The 18,432-nt window shown below is 41.1% G+C and overlaps 1 protein-coding gene across 2 annotated transcripts in view; it reads left to right on the top strand.

The window, feature by feature from the left end:
• Positions 1-18,432, top strand: part of SMYD3 (SET and MYND domain containing 3) — a 684,303-nt gene that overhangs the window by 168,474 nt on the left and 497,397 nt on the right. For both annotated transcript variants that reach the window (XM_026509552.4, XM_057315666.1), the window contains exon 3: positions 16,450-16,557. In XM_026509552.4, the coding sequence (XP_026365337.1) occupies positions 16,450-16,557 (108 nt within the window). The remainder of the gene's footprint in view (positions 1-16,449; positions 16,558-18,432) is intronic.

Below are 18,432 nucleotides of genomic sequence, written 5' to 3'. Positions count from 1 at the left end.
CTATGAACAGTAATGAACAGGAGGCAAAACACCCTCGGAATGGAAATTGATATAGAGGATGTGGATTTGTAGCATAAAATCTATAATATGTTTGCCCTGGAGGGATATAACTTTGGTTCATTAGCTTAGCATTTGCTGTGTGGGGCCATGGCATCAACGAGTTGTGTGAGAGAGGCTGTTGAGGTATTAGGTATAATGTACCTCACGCCCATATGGCTGGTTTCAGTGTTACTGTTTTCACATTTCATTTTTTTTAATTTTTATTATTTTTTTTTATTATATTATGTTAGTCACCATACAGTACATCCCTGGTTTCTGAAGTAAAGTTCGATGATTCATTAGTTGCTTATAACACCCAGTGCACCATGCAATACGTGCCCTCCTCACTACCCATCACCATCACATTTCATTTTTAAACAGAAAAGTAAAGTAAGAAGAGTGAATGTTTCCTCCAGTTTCCTTCCCCATTCCTACTTCTGTTTTCCAGAGGTAGTCTCTGTGTGTTTGTTTTGTGAGTGGAGGATACACACCAATCTGTCCGTCTACCCTTCATACCTAGTGTTCACATATATGTATATATTGACTGCTATGTTCAGTACTGTTTCTCATACTGGAAAATATTTTGTCATCAGTGGCTTTGTATTCTGTGGACACCTTATTATGATGTGTCATAAAATGCGATAGGGGGCTTACATATGGGAACCAGTCTGATTTCTGTATAACCAAACATCGTAGGTGATTTTGAGATGAAAGAGGAGGTGTGGGTTCAGTTTTCTTTTAAAAAAGCATGTTCAGGGGGACCTGGGTGCGTCAGTCCGTTGAGCGTTTGCCTTTGGCTCAGATCATGATCCCAGGGCCCTGGGATCAAGTCCCGCATCAGGCTCCCTGCTCAGCAGGGAGTCTGCTTCTTCCTCTGCCCCTGCTCCCGCTCATGCTTGTGTGTGTGTGTGCACTTTCTGTCTCTGAAATAAATAGATAAAGTCTTAAAAAAAAAGCATGCTCAAAATTTGCAGTATTGCTAACAAGTAAGCCAATTTCAAACAAATTCACCAATTATTATTTTACCTCTTCTGGATTTAACTTGATTCATAATATCTACATTTGTAATTGAATTAATTGCTGATCAAAATAAGCAGCCGGGTACTGTACCAAATCGCAATTTATATTCTTTTAAAAAGTTACTGTTTTAGCAGGGAAAGGCTCTATTTTATGTTAATAATTATAGACCTCTTTAAAAATGTGAATCTTATTTGTGGGTTTACATTTTGTGCTTAGTTACAGAATGATCTGATTCGTTTGTGATGAATCTCATATTAGTTGGCCCTAACAGGGTGATTTAATAAGTTGGGGTCTGGACTATCACACCCAATAATGGTAATAATGCAGAAAGCCAAGCCCTTTGTTTGTTTCATAAATAGCTCTGTGCCAGGCTTCAGACTGATAAGGACATGAATGGAGTGTTCTGTAGGGAAGTTGGCTTCATATCTAATTGTAAATGAGAAGGGAATACCGTGTAAAGGTTGAAATTCTTTGATCATATATCAGTTTTTTATTTCTCCCAACGTCCGGGTCCCTAAGCTTGTCTTTGCTCACTTTGGTCACCTGCTGAGTGGTCTCATCTGCTCCCATGACTTCAGTTGGTATCTGTACATTCATCATCCTTGAGACTCCATCTCTAGCCTTCTCCTTTTTCCCAAGGACCAGACCCATACCTTACAGGGCCCCTCTACTTTGGTGGTGCACCTGTATCTCCAGTGCCATATAGCAGGACCTCAGTGCACGATATTTGCCTAAACCTGCTTTGGTTCTCGATTTTCTTTCTTTTTTTTTTTAAATTTTATTTATTTATTTGACAGAGATAGAGACAGTCAGCGAGAGAGGGAACACAAGCAGGGGGAGTGGGAGAGGAAGAAGCAGGCTCATAGCAGAGGAGCCTGATGTGGGGCTCGATCCCATAACGCTGGGATCACGCCCTGAGCCGAAGGCAGATGCTTAACCGCTGTGCCACCCAGGTGCTCCTGGTTCTCGATTTTCAGCCTCAGTGAATAATTCACCAACTGCCTAGCAGTCTGAGTTGCCGGGCTGGAATCATCTTTGGTTTATGTCCTTTCTTGGCCCCACGCCCGGTTAATCAACATGTCCTGCTGATTTTACTACTTAAGATCGAAACTGGTTCGCTTCTCTCTCGTTTCTCCACCAGCACTCGTGTGCATGCTCCTGTGACCTCTCTACTGCATTGACTGTGGTCTGTGCCCTCCTGCCAGCTCCTTTTCTACTTCCTACACGGGAGCCAGAGCGATCATTTCATTCTAGAGTGTGAGCGTGATCTGTCACTCACCAGCAGAAAACCCTGGCCGTCTTCCTCAGGATGAAATTCAAGCTTGTGGATTTTGCTACGCTTTTACTTCCCAGCCTTTGGCTACGGGAGTCCTTGGGCTTGGGCCCACACCTGACCCCCTGCCTACTGAACTCCTTCTACTTATCCTTTATAACCCAGATCAAATGTTGCTCCCTCCTTTCCTAAACTCCTGAGACTAGTTTATGTCCCTCCTTTTTCACACAGAAATTATCTTAATTATTGGTTTAATTGGCCATTTATGCAGTTAGATGGCCAGGCTCGTTCAGGGGGTGCATTACTGTTCCCTGATGCAGATGTAACATGGTTGGTTAAGTGAATGAATGAATACATTCATCAGTGGTACTTGTTGGTTGGAATTAGTTTTTGAAACATTACGTTATCTTTAAATAATCTGTCCGTAGGAATCTTTTTAATTTATTTTTAATTTTTTTAAAGATTTTATTTATTTATCTGACAAAGCGAGAGAGCACAAGCAGGGGGAGCAGTAGAAGGAGAGGGAGAAACAGGCTCTCTGCTGCGCAGGGAGCCCCACACGGGGCTCGATCCGAAGACCCTGAGATCATGATGTGAGCCGAAGGCAGATGCCTAACCATCTGAGTCACCCAGGCGCCCCTCTTTTTATTTTTTATTTTTAGTTGAAATATAATTGTCCTACACACTGTGTTAGTTCTAGGTATATAACATAATGAGGTGATATATGTATATATCGTGAAGTGATCTTCACCACAAATAATTATACTCTTTTTTCTTGTGATGAGAACTTCTAAGATCTACCATCTTACTAGTTATTAAAGACACAATACAGTACTGGGGCGCCTCGGTGGCTCAGTTGGTGGGACTCTTGGTTTCAGCTCAGGTCTTGACCTCAGGGTTGTAGTTTAAGCTCTGCCTTGGGCTCCATGCTGGGCGTGGAGCCTACTTTAAAAAAAAAATGTGTGTATGCACACACACATATACACGCACAAACACATTATTCACTATAGTCACCATCTTGTATATTACACCTCCAAGACTTTCCTAATTTATAACGTGAAGTTTGTACCTTCTGACCACGGCGCTCATTTCCCTGACACCACACTCCCTGCCTCTGGCACCTGCCTCTCTGTTCTCTGTATCTGCGTTTGGTTCCTTTTAGAGTCTATATGGGGAAGTATTTCCTGAGCCATCTGTGTCGGCATTATCCATTGACTTCCCGCGCTGGTAGATAAGGGGATTTAGCTCACCCACATCGGCATCTACTTCTTCTCCCCTTCCTATATAGTTATCTCCGAACCTCCATCCATCCAGGGTTTATCCAGTAGATATTTTTTGAGTAGCTACTAGCTAGTCCCTGTTCTAAGTTATTCTGGGGGTTAGGGTGGTGGGCAGTTAGCAATGAGCAAGTAAAGAGGATCCTGGCTTTCCTAAAGCTTGTATCATGGATGCGGGAGAGACAGATAATGACAAATGCCCACAGTTATATGAGTGAATATGCTTTGGGTGAGCAGGAGTTCACCTTTGAAAAGGTGATTACAGAAGGACTTCCTGTAGAGGTGATATTTGACATGGGATCAAATTGCCAAAAGTAGCCAGCCATGGAAAGCTCTGCAACAGATTTTTTACATAGAAGGAACAGCAGATGTAAAGGAACAAAAGCAGGAACAAACTTGTCACGTTAGAGGAATAAAATGGTGTTCGATAAGGGTGGATAGCCATTACAGTACATGTGTCCAGACCCATAGAATGGACAACACCGGTGTTCACCATGGACTTTGGGTGATAATGACATGTCACTGTAGGTTCATCCGTTGTAATACATGTACCGTCTGGTGGGAATGTTGATCATACAGGTGGCTGTGCATGTGGGGTGGGAGGGAGTATATGGGCCTCCTCTGTACCATCCTCTCAGTTTTGCTGTGAATTTAAAACTCCTCTAAAAAAATTAAGTCTTGAAAAAATAAATGCAGAAAAAAGTAGGAGTTGGAGGTCAGGCTAGTGAGTGAAGATAGGAAGGACTTGATTATGGATCCATCCATCTATTGATTATTTAGCAAATATTAGCGTCAATACCAGGACTTTTCTAGGCTCTGGCATAATATTATTGAACAAGACACAGAAAGAAAGCCCTTGCGCCCCAGTGGAGCTTACATTTTCTCAGTGAGACAGATAATAAATAGTAAAGTGATATGTAGTATTATCTTATATTTGTGCCTAAAATAAAGGGGGTAAAAGAAAATGATAGAGATTGGGAGGTTGTTTTGTGTGTGTGTGTGTGTGTGTGTGTGTACATTTATACATATATGCATACATATGTACATACACTATATACATATCTCTATATATTTAATGTATAGATACTGAGGGAGATAAATAGATACATTTATACTATTTATAACGAGATCTGTCTCTACCTATCTACCTACCTACCTATCTACTTGTCTTATCTATCAATCTGTCTGTCGATCTAAGACCTCTCAGGAGTGGCATTTGAGTGGACACCTGAAAGAAGTAATCAAGACATGCCAAGATTGGGAGAAGAGAGTTTCAGGCTGGGTGCACATCAAATGGAAAAGCAGGATTGCATATGGTGCGTTCAAGGAACGACAAGAAGGCCAGAGGGTGGACCAGGGGCATGAACAGAGGTTGTAGGAGATAAGATTGGAGAGCTGGTAGGGACCAGGTTATGGTAAGGCCCTTATATGCTGTGGTTAAAAATATACATAAAAATATACATCTGTGTGTAATGGGCTGCTGCTATAGGATTATAAGGGGGGAAGGAGGGTCAATATTACAATGTGATTGAGATTTTAAAGGAACCTTTCTGACTGCTGTGGGGATAGCATAAGGGAAGTAAAGGTAGGGGATGAAGAGGCAGTCAGGAGGTTATGACAGCAATCTGGTCATCGTATGATGGTGGCCAGGACTACAGTAGTGGCACCAAAGAGGACCAGGCAGATCTGAAGGAACGCTGACTGAATTTGCTCCTGGCTGCACTAATCATTCAACAGTTCGGGAGTTCAGTGTGTGCTAAGCGCTGATCTAGGCAAGAGCTTGGATGGCTTGGATTAGAGGAGTAGCAGTGAGGCGCTCAGAAATGACTGGATCTCAGACATATTTTGAAGGTGTAGCTGAACGTTTGCCAAGAGGTTAGATGTAAGAGGCGAGGAAAAAAGAAGAGTCAGAGGTGAGCAGCTTTGGGTGATGGTGGCGCCAGTTAGCGACTTACAGAAATCTGGTGGCGGAGCAGGTGCTGGGAGGGGAAGTTTAATACCACGTTTTGAGTTTGTGCCTACTGAACATACTCGTGGAGATATTGAATAGGCAACTGATACGTTTGTGTGGCACTTAAAAGAGGGGCGGAGACTGCGTGAAAAAGATAAATGGGGAATGATTATGGGATGAGGAGGGAGACAGGAATCAAGAAAGATTTGTTTTTGGCTTTAGCATTTGGGGAGATGATGATTGCATTCGTAACATGGGGAAGACTCTGTAAGAGACTCAGATGGGAAAAAATTTGCTTTGGCCATGTTAGTTTGGGGATAACTGTTATACATCTGTTAGGGTCAATTTCCCCTTCTTGAGTTTGTCACTTTAAACAATATGGGCAAACCTTCATCTATGCTTTATCAAGCATAGTCATCTCCCCTTATCTGCCGATTCCCTTTCTGCATTGCCAGTTACCTGACGTCAGCTGCATCTCAAAAATATTATGTGGAAAATTCCAAAGATAAACACTTCATAAGTTTTAAATTGCATGCTGTTCTGAGTAGCGTGGTGAAGTCTTGCACTGTCCCACACTGTCCCATTCCTCCCACGTGGGACCTGAATCGTCTCTTTGTCCAGCATATTCACGCTCTATGTACTCCCTACCTTGTAGTCACATCTCCTAAGTGTGTATGTGTAGGAAGAAGTAGTGTATATAGGGTTTGGTACTATCTGCAGTTTCAGGCATCCGCTGGAGTCCTGGAACTGTCCCTCTTGGGTAAGGGGGATCTACTTTATAGACAGTGTCTCTTGATTCCCTACTTTGAAAGGTGAACATACTAGTGTTCCCACTCATCCCTCTATCTGTTACCACTCTATTTCCTGTAATTTGCCGGTTGTACCTTTACTTTTGTATTGTCAAGATTAATATTTACATTCTGTTCTGGAACACAAGGATAGGCCCTGTCTAGGCGCGTCTGGGTGGCCCAGACATTTAAGCGTCTGATTCTTGATTTTGGCTCAGGTCATGATCTCAGGGTTGTGAGATGGAGACCCGTGGCCGGCTCTGTGTTGGGCATGGAGGCTGCTTAAGATTTCTCTCTCTCCCCCTCTGTTTCTCCCCCCCATCCCCCTACCCATCTCACACCTGCTCTCTTTCTCTCTTGAAATAAAAATTAAAAAAAAACCCGAAACAAAATTAAGTCCTGTGTATAGATTGATTCTAACAGTTCAAAATCCATAGTTATAATACGTGATTTTAAAAATATCACTGTATAGATGCCAGTTCCGTGAAGCTCATTCAAAGTCCCACAGATGAATAAGCTGACTGTAATTTATGTGGAAATGCAGAATACTTAACTGAGTCCTTTAGGTAAGAGGAGAGCAAAGTTGGAGGATTTAGACCCCCTGCTTTAGAGACCTATTCTAAAGCTTAGGAGTGATGTAGAGAGTGATGGATAGAATAGAGAATCCAGAAATAGAGCTGTTTTGTTTCCTTTCATGGGATCGTCAGTCACAAGATGGGACACAGAGAGGCTCAGGAAAAAATGTTTATTACACTTGTGGTTCCTAGAACAGGAAGCATGGATCGCCATACAGGACCACATGCGGAAGCCTAGGGTATCAGGGGGAGGAAGGCAGGAGCCTGGGGAAAAGCTAAGGCTAGATCCTTTATTAGGGTTTCTGTGGGAAAGGCAAGGCAGAACAGTCAAACCATTTAGGACTACCGAATTTGAATAATTCCCGAGGGTTTTGGATTATAGGAATGGTCGCTCATTGCCTGGTGTACCTGACTCTGGGACTTGTAGCAGAGAGAGGGGATAGGGCTGTGGATTGGTTAGCTGGCTTATCACAGACACACTCCCTGCGGAGTTGGTTAAGGCGTTGTACCCATAACTTATTTAAAATGTTTCCAACTGAGTAGTAAGACAGCATGGTAAAATGGGTTTGATTTGAATGGCCGTGTCATAAGATAAACAGTAAAAAATGTTCAACATCATTAGTCGTCAGAGAAATGAAAATCGAAACCACATTTAGGTACCTTTACATACCCACCCACCAGATAGGCTGAACTGCAAAGTACTGACTATACCAAGCTAGAAACCTCATGCTCTTCTGGTAAGAATGTCACATGGTCACGAGCTTTGAAAAAGTTGGATAGGTTCTAAAAATGTTAAATGTTCACTTAACCACACAAACCAGTGGTTCTGCTCCTAGGTAGAGTACCCACACATTACACACACACACACACACACACACACACACACACACACTACACACACACACACACACTACACACACACACACTACACACACACACTACACACACACACACTACACACACACTACACACACACACTCTACACACTACACACACACACTACACACACATACACACTACACACACTACACACATACACACTACACACACACTACACACACACATACACACTACACACACACTACACACTACACACACTCTACACACACACTACACACACATACTACACACACTACACACACTCTACACACACACACTACACACACATACACACACTACACACACTACACACACACTACACACTACACACACTACACACACATATACACTACACACACACTACACACACATACAGACACTCTACACACATACACTACACACTACACACACACTACACACATACACACACATGACACACACTACACACACATACACACTACACACACTACACACACTCTACACACACACACTACACACACACTACACACACTACACACACACACTACACACACACTACACACACTACACACACTACACACACACTACACACACATACACACTACACACACACACACTACACACACATACACACACTCTACACACACACACTACACACACACACTCAGCCGTAAAGGAGAACAAACCACTGAAAAATGCCCCAACATGAGTGAGTGTCAGAAACCTCATACTGAGGGAATAGAGCCAGATTGGAAGAAGGAGTGCTGTTCGCTATCCTAGGATACGCACAAGTAGTGTCTAATGGTGGAGACCGCATCACCGGTTACCAGGGTTGGAGGGCTTGGATGTAAAGGGAAGCAGGAACTTTGGTGGGGAGGGCAGTAATGACAGTTTATATCTTAATTTTGGTGTTCTTACAAGGATGTGTGTATATATTTGTCAAAACTCATCAAATTATACTCTTAACATTGGCACATATTGTAATGTAAATTATATCTCAAGAAATTGTTTTAAAAATATTGATCACTGCAGGGGTGCCTGGGTGGTGCAGTCGTTAAATGTCCTGACTCTCAGTTTCAGCTCAGATGATGATCTCAAGGTCCTGGGATCGAGCCCTGCATCAGGCTGCATGAGATTCTTCCTCCCTCTCCCTCTGCCCCTCCCCCCCCGGTCTCTCAAATAAATACTCTTTAAAAAAATTATCGCTCACTGCAGAGTCTTTAAGTGTGCATGGCTCTCCTTTCCTTCTCTGTAATGAAGTGGTCACAGCCTTTCAGCCCCTCAAACAATGAGACTGCTGTCGAGGAAGCCATCTTAGGAGGGTGAGAGAGGCCAGGACGACCAAAGAGAAGGCTGAGGCAAATCTCTGCATCAGAAATAATAGCATCAAATTCAACCAAATCTCCATTTGGACACTTCTCTCCTTACTCAAAGTCATTCCAAGAGCAAGGAGGTGTTTTCAGACTGTTTGGCATGCAGACTTTTGGTTAAGTCTCTCTTTTTAATGCTACTTTTCTTTTTTTTTTTTAAAGATTTTTATTTATTTATTCGACAGGATAGAGACAGCCAGCTAGAGAGGGAACACAAGCAGGGGGAGTGGGAGAGGAAGAAGCAGGCTCATAGCGGAGGAGCCTGACGTGGGGCTCGATCCCATAACGCTGGGATCACGCCCTGAGCCGAAGGCAGACGCTTAACCACTGTGCCACCCAGGTGCCCCTTAATGCTACTTTTCAATCCCCTTCTTTGCCCGACATAAATTCTTTGATGCTAAATCCTTGTTGGATTTCTGCTTGGTAGGTTGGCTCCTCTCTCAGAAAAGACTTTGAGGGTAACTTCACTCTGTCATGGCCTCCACTGCCCTGTTTGTGCAGCCTGTCTTATCCCCACTTTCTAGACATGATGTTGAACTCCTCATTCATGGATGGCCCTTCTAATATACTTAGTGAATTGAACACTTGATGATTACTTGTACCAGGGAGCTAAAATACATGTGCTGCAGCGCCATGTTCTGCTAGAACACAGTGCTGACCTTCTGAGTAATCCAGCGTGGAAGTTTCTTTCAAAGAAGGTTGGCAGTCTGTAGAGGTAAATGAGTTGTTTTGTCTTTCCAGCTAGAATATATCGGTTAGGTCATTCCATCTTCATATGCTCTCTCATTAGATCAGAGGTTGGCAAACTTTTTTGTAGTGGCCCAGATAATAAATATTTTAGGCATTGTGGGTAGTAGATGTGTCTAACTACTCAACTCGGTTGTCATTGTGTCAAAGGAGGAAGTGTAAATTTTGAGTGTGACTGTGTTTCAGTAAAACTTTATAAAAGCAGGTGGCAGAATGGATTTGACCAGAATCGTACCCTGGATGGTCACTGACTTGCTTTGGGGCACTAATACTATTCTTTATTATATGGTTCCTCAGTTAACCAGGAGACTGTAACTTCCATTTTCTGAAGAAGTAACACTTTTTTCTTGTTTCTTCTGTCAGCTTGCTGCCCTGGGACGACTCTTCTGCCGCCTTTATATTTGGCTCGGTCTAACTTGATGAAGGCTAGTGGGAAGGCGTTCTCGCGCTCGGTTCGGTGCAGCACTCAGTGAGCTTTGAAAGTGAAAGGTCTAACGTCATCACTAGGTCTCTCGTGTGCTCTGAGGAGATTTTATGCAAGATTTTAATCAATACCTGTCAGTCAGATGAGATACTGGCTAGCTTTCCAGTTGTTTTTTTTCTCCCCAGATTCCAACTTTTTAGACCTTCATGTGTCTGCCAACTTGTAATTCAATACTGGACTACTTTTGAGAGATGAAGAGGGAGAGAGCAAAAATAGCTTTTTCTTTTAGGAAAAACTGAAAAAAATTACTACCACTTGTTCAGTTCTGTAAACAAATGTATGAAGAGCATTCTTACGCTTTTTCTGTACATCATTTACATTGATGAGGGTTAAGTGCATTACAAATATTATTTATATGCCAACAGTATGCACATTAAGAATTTTGATGTTCATTACTAAACACCATCAGAAGGGTTAGAGGGGTGCTTGGGTGGCTCAATTAGTTAAGTGTCTGACTCTTGATTTTGGCTCAGGTCATGGTCTCAGGGTCGTGAGACTGAGCCCCGCGTTGGGCTCCACAGTGGACGTGCAGCCTGCTTGGTATTCTCTCTCTCCCTGCCCCTCCCCCTGCTTGCACACAAGCTCTCTCTCTCTCTTTCTCTAAAAAGAAAAAAAAAAGATTAGAGAACCTTACAGTTCTACTAATAATTTAATAAGTATAGGGTAGTATTTTTTTTGTTTCTTCTATTTAGTATGTACAATGGCTTTCTTTTTAATTTAGTCTGGATCAGTGGTTTTTCAACCTTAGCTACATATGGAGTTGTTTGTGGTGATTAAAAAGAATTTGGACACCTGATCATATCTCATCACTACCGTCAGAATCTCTTCAGTCATCCCAGGCTGCGAATTTAAATATATATTTTGGGTGTGCATGTGCTGTTTATACCTGTGTAGCATTGTTCTAGATCCGCAGTTTTCAACTCTCTTAGACCTAACTCTTTTTTTTTAAGTTTATATTTATTTTAGAAAGAGAGACAAAGAGCACATAAGCGGGGGAGGGGCCATGAGAGAGGGAGAGGGAATCTCAAGCAGACTCCGTGCTAAGTGCAGAGCCCAACGCTGGGCTCGATCCCATGACCCCGAGATCATGACCTGAGTGGAAATCAGGAGTTGGACACCTAACCGACTGAGCCACCCAGGTGCCCCTCAACCTTTTTATAGTAATTATATTTTTGTCCTCTCTACTATATTGAAATGAAATTCCATAGTTAATACAATCTAACTAGTTACATATTTTTAAAATTCAGTATCAATATAATGCCATATCTTGTATGTAAAGGAGAAAAAAATAAAAATAACTTATAATAAAATAATGTATAATTTATTTATGTATTTTATTTTTTCAAATTTTTATTTCAATTCCAGTTAGTTAACATATAGTGTAATATTGGTTTCAGGAATAGAATTTAGTGATTCATCCCTTACAAGTAACACCTGGTACTCAACACAACAAAAATAATACACATTGTAGTAGGGATGCTCAGGCACGAGTAGACTAGAAGACGTAATTAAGAAGTCTTCCCTTGATTTACCTAGAAAATTCAGTGCTATGAAGGCTGTGTAAAAACAAGTTCTTTGTTTTTATATGTGAAAGGAGGCTTGGTTCCAGGCTCGGATAATTGTAAACAAGTTTGTCTCCTCTAGAGAATGTTTGATTGGATATTTAAAAGTCGCCTTGGATTTGAACAATTTTTTTTAAAGGTTTATTATTTATTACTTTTTAGAAAGAGAGAGCATGCAAGCAGTGGGAGGGACAGAGGGAGAGGGAGAGAGAATCCTTAAGCAGATTCTCTGCTGAGTGTGAACCCTGACCCCATGACCCTGAGATCATGACCTGAGCCAAAATCAAGAGCTGGACACTTGACTGACTGAGCCACGCAGGTGCCCAGAAGGATTGATTCTTCATTGTATGGAACTGTCCCTCACGGGTGTCCAGCATCTCTGATTCCTGTCCACTCAGTGCCCATGTCTCTCCCCAGGCATCCTGACAAATAATGATGCCCCTATACATTTCCCAAACAGCCCTCCAGATTAGGGTTACCCCCGTTGGGAGCTGCTGGTTTACTTAATTAGTTTAGTTTTTTTTTTTTTTTAAGATTTTATTTATTTATTTATTGGACAGAGAGAGACCCAGCGAGAGAGGGAACGCCAGCAGGGGGAGTGGGAGAGGGAGAAGCAGGCTTCCCTCTGAGCTGGGAGCCTGATGCAGGGCTCCATCCCAGGACCCTGGGATCATGACCTGAGCCGAAGGCAGAAGCTTAACGACTGAGCCATCCTGGCGCCCCACTTAATTAGTTTTTGTTCCGAGTCACTGTAAGTACTATAGAGCATGAAAGTGTAGAGATTCCACAGTGGTTTCTGAGTCCTGTATGTACTGACATGTGGAGTCATTGTAGATGTCTTCATTTCCTTTTTCCATCCAAAACTCTTTTTCCCATTTTCTTTCTGTCTTAATGCAATATTTTAATTTTGTCTTTCATGCTAATTTGTGCTTATTGTACATCATTGATAATGTTCAACTTTCAGAACGGAACACATTACAGCCAGTATTGTGAACAAAATCTTAATTACACCTGCATTGTGGTAAGGGAGGAAAATAGGAAAAAGTAAATCGGGAGGTTGTCTTTGAAAAACTGGCAGATAATATTATGTGCTGTTGAGGTCTAGACCAAGGTTAAAGTTTGTACAGTGTACATAATGCCTAGTGCTCTTGTAAGATCGTGAAGTTTTGCTTCAATGTCATAGGCGGTTACTTAAAAGATTGCTTTGTAAGCCTTTTCTGTGGTGTGCTTCTGTTAGTGAGCCGTATGGTAAGATGTGATGGTGACGTGACAGTAAATCCTAATAATTACTGTTTTAAAATCATAGTTTTTAATATCATGGTAAGATATGATGTAGGCTGTACCTTGACACTATGCTATAGATCAGTTTTAAGTGGTGTGATTACTTTCTATATTTATATAGATCTGATTTGGTTTTTAGATGAAAAGAATGAATATCATTTTCCGGAAAGCAAATGGGAAGATAAGTATGTTCTCTGGTGTTCTCGTGCAGTAATTTAGGAATAGCTTTAAGAAACATACTGTCTAGCTTCTAATTACTGTTGAGAAATAGGAGTGCAGTATTAATTATGCTAAAGACCTAAAGTTGTTTTGACAGGAATTCTCCAAAATGTGGCTGTTTAACTCTTAAGCAATGCCATTTAACAGATCAGCAGTTTCATTACCTAGGGGTACATTTGATAGTTCACCCTGGTAAGCTGGCAGGAGACGGAGATGCTCGGAACATAACAAAGGAGTTGTGGATGGTCTCTTGTACTTACAAGTATCGAGTAAAATCTGCTCTTCAGACCTTTTGGTCCAAATGGTCTCAGCCTTCTTTTGCTAGGTGCAGTCCTTTGTCATCTGCACACTTGCTCAGGCTTTGAACAGGGCCAGAGTGCTTTCTCAGAGACCCATGGGTACTTGTGGTTCCTTCCTGCCTACATAGCTGATCCAATGAGGGCATCTATCAGCCTGCTCAGCTTTGAATACTAAATGAAAACTGTTCTGCCAAAGCTGTGGTTCACCCTTCAATCAGAAATAAGAAATATTAGCACCCTAGTTTTCTATCACTGTGAATGATCATGAATTTGTCTGTTAAACCCGCTCTCACTGAAAGATCAGATGAAGAAAGAAAGAAAATAGCTGTATCTGAGTCCATATATACCAATCTAACTTCCCAAAGGATGGCAGTAACAATCACGGGAAACTCTTGTGTTAACTAAGTTACCCAAGTTTCTTTCATGCAGAGCATTTTAGCAAACTAAATTACTTCCAGTCCCTAAGCAGGGTGTATATTATGTAGCAGTTTTCAAACTTAATTGACAGTGGAACCATACTTTTTTAAAGGATCTTATCCATGCTGGCCCATTGCTAATCGCTGGTCTAAGACTAGCCCCCTAAACAATAGAAAATTTTCTTTCACTAACTTAACAGTTTAATATTATGCCTTTTAGTGAGTCCTGACATTTAGAAGTAGCTCTGTGACGGCCATTATAATTGTCCGTACGTTGATTAGCATTCTTGGAATAAATTCCTTCTGTGATTTAATACTTGGTAAAGCTATGTGTTTTTCTTTTATGGCAGATGAGAATTATATAAGCCATTATGCTTTATTTTTTGCCTTGCCTGCAAGGCAAGTCAGATAAATGTAGTGTGCAGACATGGCAATTACTTAGCTCTCAGGGTAGAATACTAAGAATTTTTACTCTCCTCTTTTATGTTTATTAGTTTGGTGGTGAGATCCCACCCAGCCTTACTTTATTCATCTTTAATGTAGGGATAATATCTACCATTTGGATTATTGTAAAAATCAAATGAAATATCCTCTTTTAATTGCTTAGCCATGTGTCTGACATACTGTAAAATGCTAAGTAAATGCTAGAGGACTATTTTTTTTAATAACTTCAACATTTTCTGTTTCTAATTTTACAACCTTATTTCATATACATCTTTATTTCAAAGCATCTCAGTCTTGTTTAGAAGTGAGTGAAGTATAAATACTAAAAAAAAAAAGATGACAAACATCACATTAAGAGCATTCCTATAGTGGGTAAGAAGAAATGAAATGAGGCACTTGTGGGTCAAGTTGATAAAAGAAATGAGGTACCCTTTACAAACAGTGTCTTCAAGATTTGGGTTCATAGGAGATAGCAGACAAGCCACACCTTCACTCAGCAACTCAACCCAGCCAGTCTTTCTGAGCTAAATGCTGCTTGAACTTGAATGCAAGTCAACAGTTTCAAAGTACCTGCAGCACTTTTGAATTTTTTAAAAATTTATTTATTAGAGAGAGAGAGTGAGAGAGAGCGAGCACACGAGTGGGGAGGGGCAGAGGGACAACCTGACTCCGCGCTGAGCAGGGAGCCTGATGCGGGGCTCCATTCCAGGACCCCGAGATCACCACCTTAGCCAACATCAGATGCTTTACCGACTGAGCCACCCAGGTGCCCCCAGGTTTGAAATTTCTGGTTGCACTGCATGTTTGTGCTACAGGTGGAAAAGAGAGTTCCTCCTGGAGGGATTTTATAGGGCCAGAAGTCGGGGACAGATTTACAGTTTCTGAAGCAAGAATGCATGTGAGCGTCGGGCATTTAGTGATGGAATTTCCAGCGCTCAGTTGGAAGAGAACGTTATCAGACATTCCGTGGAGCCTTCTCCCACTCACCAGGGTTAAGTCTTAGATACTCTGGATTGTATTCCCTTATAGAAGTCATTCCATGTGAAGGAGCCATAACATTTCTGACTCCACAATTCAGGGAGACAGTGTCCTCCCCACTGTCCTCTCTTCTCAGTGTTGCAGGATTGGTGACTGGCTCACTGGTCTTTTCAGCCATACCAGCACATGGGTAGGATTGTGCATTAAGTGACCATATAATTTATCATCCAAAGCACACTTTTCAGGATGAAAAGGGGTACTGTTAATGATTGGGCCAGGACAACATAATTAAACCACGGCGGTCCTGGGCAAATGACATTTGATCATTTTAGTTAATAACCCCTTTCTGTGTGGTCTTCAAAAACAAAAGGTTTCATATTTATTGTTATGGTAGCTCCTGATACTTCTATACTCTCTAAAGCAGCATAGAAATTCAGAAGGCTATCTGCCCTGTTTTGGTTTTCCTGAACCATGGGTTTATTTTCTAATTTGGTGTGATATTTTCTTTTTGTATTCAAAATTACTCTCTTATTGAATCCTGTTTCATCAGCTAAAAGATAAAAGATTATCTTATAAATTATTAAGTAAGCCATAATGATTCTTCCTTGAACTCCACTAGCCAGGTAATAACCACCGGGTCAATTAAAGGACAAAAGCGGAGGAGAGTGTCGATGTCCACGCCTGGTAATTACGTGCTTGGCAAAGACTGGGTTCTGCATCATTAATAGTATTCGAATATTGCTTTCATTTTCTATTTTGCAGTTACATTTAGGCTGTTGACGTTAAATTAATGTTGATGACTCTCCACGTTCAAAACCAGTGTAAATGAGAGTTAAAACATGTGCCTTCCCCACTCCTGTCTTAACAGAAAAAAGCTTGGCCGGACCATAAACGAGAATGCAAATGCCTTAAAAGCTGCAAACCCAGGTATCCCCCGGATTCCGTTCGACTGCTTGGCAGAGTTGTTTTCAAACTTGTGAGTATAAAACTTGTGAAATGTTCTCTGGTTTTAATTAACCAAAGCACTTGCAGATGTATGTATTATTCATATTTAAAAAAAAAAAGTTTTTATTTATTTATTTATTTATTTAGAGAAAGGGTTGAGTGGGGGGAGGGTCAGAGGGAGAGAGAATCTCAAGCAGACTGCCTGCTGAGCACAGAGCCCGAGGCAGGACTCGATTTCAGGACACTGAGATCACCACCTGAGCCAAAGTCTAGAGTAGGACGCTTAACCTTCTGAGCCACCCAGGTGCTCCGTATTATTATTTAAGGCTGACTTTAAACCCGTGTGAAGGTAGAAGGTGGATTCTTTCGGGGAGTGTCTTAAGACAAAAACTTGCTGTTTCCCTATTAATCACAGCATCAGTGGTGGCGAGACAGCACAGGGCCCTCTTTGAAGGCCCTGTGTATGTGTGCAATCCCCTAGAAACACAAGGTCCTGTACTGAAGTCATGAAACGTCAGAAATGTCTGTTACATTGCCTTCATTACTTTTGGCTATGAACTAATGCACGGGGCAGGTGTCTAACTTTTGCTTCTTGAAATGAGGTTTTAGTTAGAAGATAATTACTCTTATGTGGATGAGGGCTTATCTTTTTTTTTTTTTTTTTTTTTTTTTAGCCAAGTTTCACTGAAAATGTTTCTTCAGTCCTTTTCCCCTCCTCTGCCTGAACAACCACTGGGTTTGGTGAAATAATCCCCTGGTGATACCCTCCAGACTTCCTTTTGCCAGGCTTTCACATGAATATCTCTTTCTTGGATTATTTCAGGCTCCAGCTCTGTTCTGTCCTGTTGTTTATTGACTTTTTCGGGTGGGGGAGGGCTGTCAAATTTTATAGAGAGTTTTAATCATGTAAAAGTATGTTTTTATATCTAAAACTAACACAATGTTATATGTCAATTATATCTCACTTAAAAAAAAAACTGCGGGGTGCCTGGGTGGCGCAGTCGTTAAGCATCTGCCTTCAGCTCAGGGTGTGATCCCGGTGTTCTGGGATCCAGCCCCACATCAGGCTCCTCTGTTGGGAGCCTGCTTCTTCCTCTCCTACTCCCTCTGCTTGTGTTCCCTCTCTTGCTGGTTGTCTCTCTTTGTCAAATAAATAAATAAATAAAATCTTTGGGAAAAAAAAACTGGATGTGGAATATCAAATGGGCATTATCTTTGGACTGAATATATAACATCTATCATATATTTAGCTACTATTTGCAAATATATATATATTGTGTTGAACTAAAAAGCACAAATTTATTTCAAAGTATTAATAAATTCAGATCAACTTTGTTATTGTGCATTTTTTTAATTGCTAGGTATTAAAAGTATGATCATTATATTTAAGGTTGAACTTTTTTTTTTTTTTTTTTGCTTTTTTAATATCAAGAAGATTGAGAACCAGGACCTACTGGAGCAGAATCTAATAGAAAGCCCAGATAATAATAGATCCCTTCTATTGAGCACTTAGGATTTCCAGGCCTTGTGCTACATGCTTTACAGAATAGACCCCATTTCATCCCCACAACAACCCAGGGAATCTGTGATTCTCCTATGTTTTAGAAAAGGAAATTGATGATTCTTGACTCCAGGTAATTTGGTGAAGGTTGTGGTTTGTAATAAATTCTTATATTTATTCATCCATCTCTGCTTTTCTATCATGATTAGTAATAAAATCCTTACAGTGATACAAGTCTGTGGATAGAGCTGGGGAAAAAGAAATAAAAGTACGAGAACTTCTTGTAAAAGAATTTTCCATTTGGAAATTAAAGTGATGGGTTAAGTCACAACTGAGACTTTATTTTAAAATTGTTACTGATAGAATAATTCAACTTGAAGAAAGTGATGAAGAGGAGGAATATAT

The sequence above is a fragment of the Ursus arctos genome, unplaced genomic scaffold (assembly GCF_023065955.2).
Source record: "Ursus arctos isolate Adak ecotype North America unplaced genomic scaffold, UrsArc2.0 scaffold_2, whole genome shotgun sequence".
Classification (NCBI taxonomy): domain Eukaryota; kingdom Metazoa; phylum Chordata; class Mammalia; order Carnivora; family Ursidae; genus Ursus; species Ursus arctos.
Note: the sequence above shows the minus strand (reverse complement) of the source record. Positions and strands in the feature narration are given on the sequence as shown.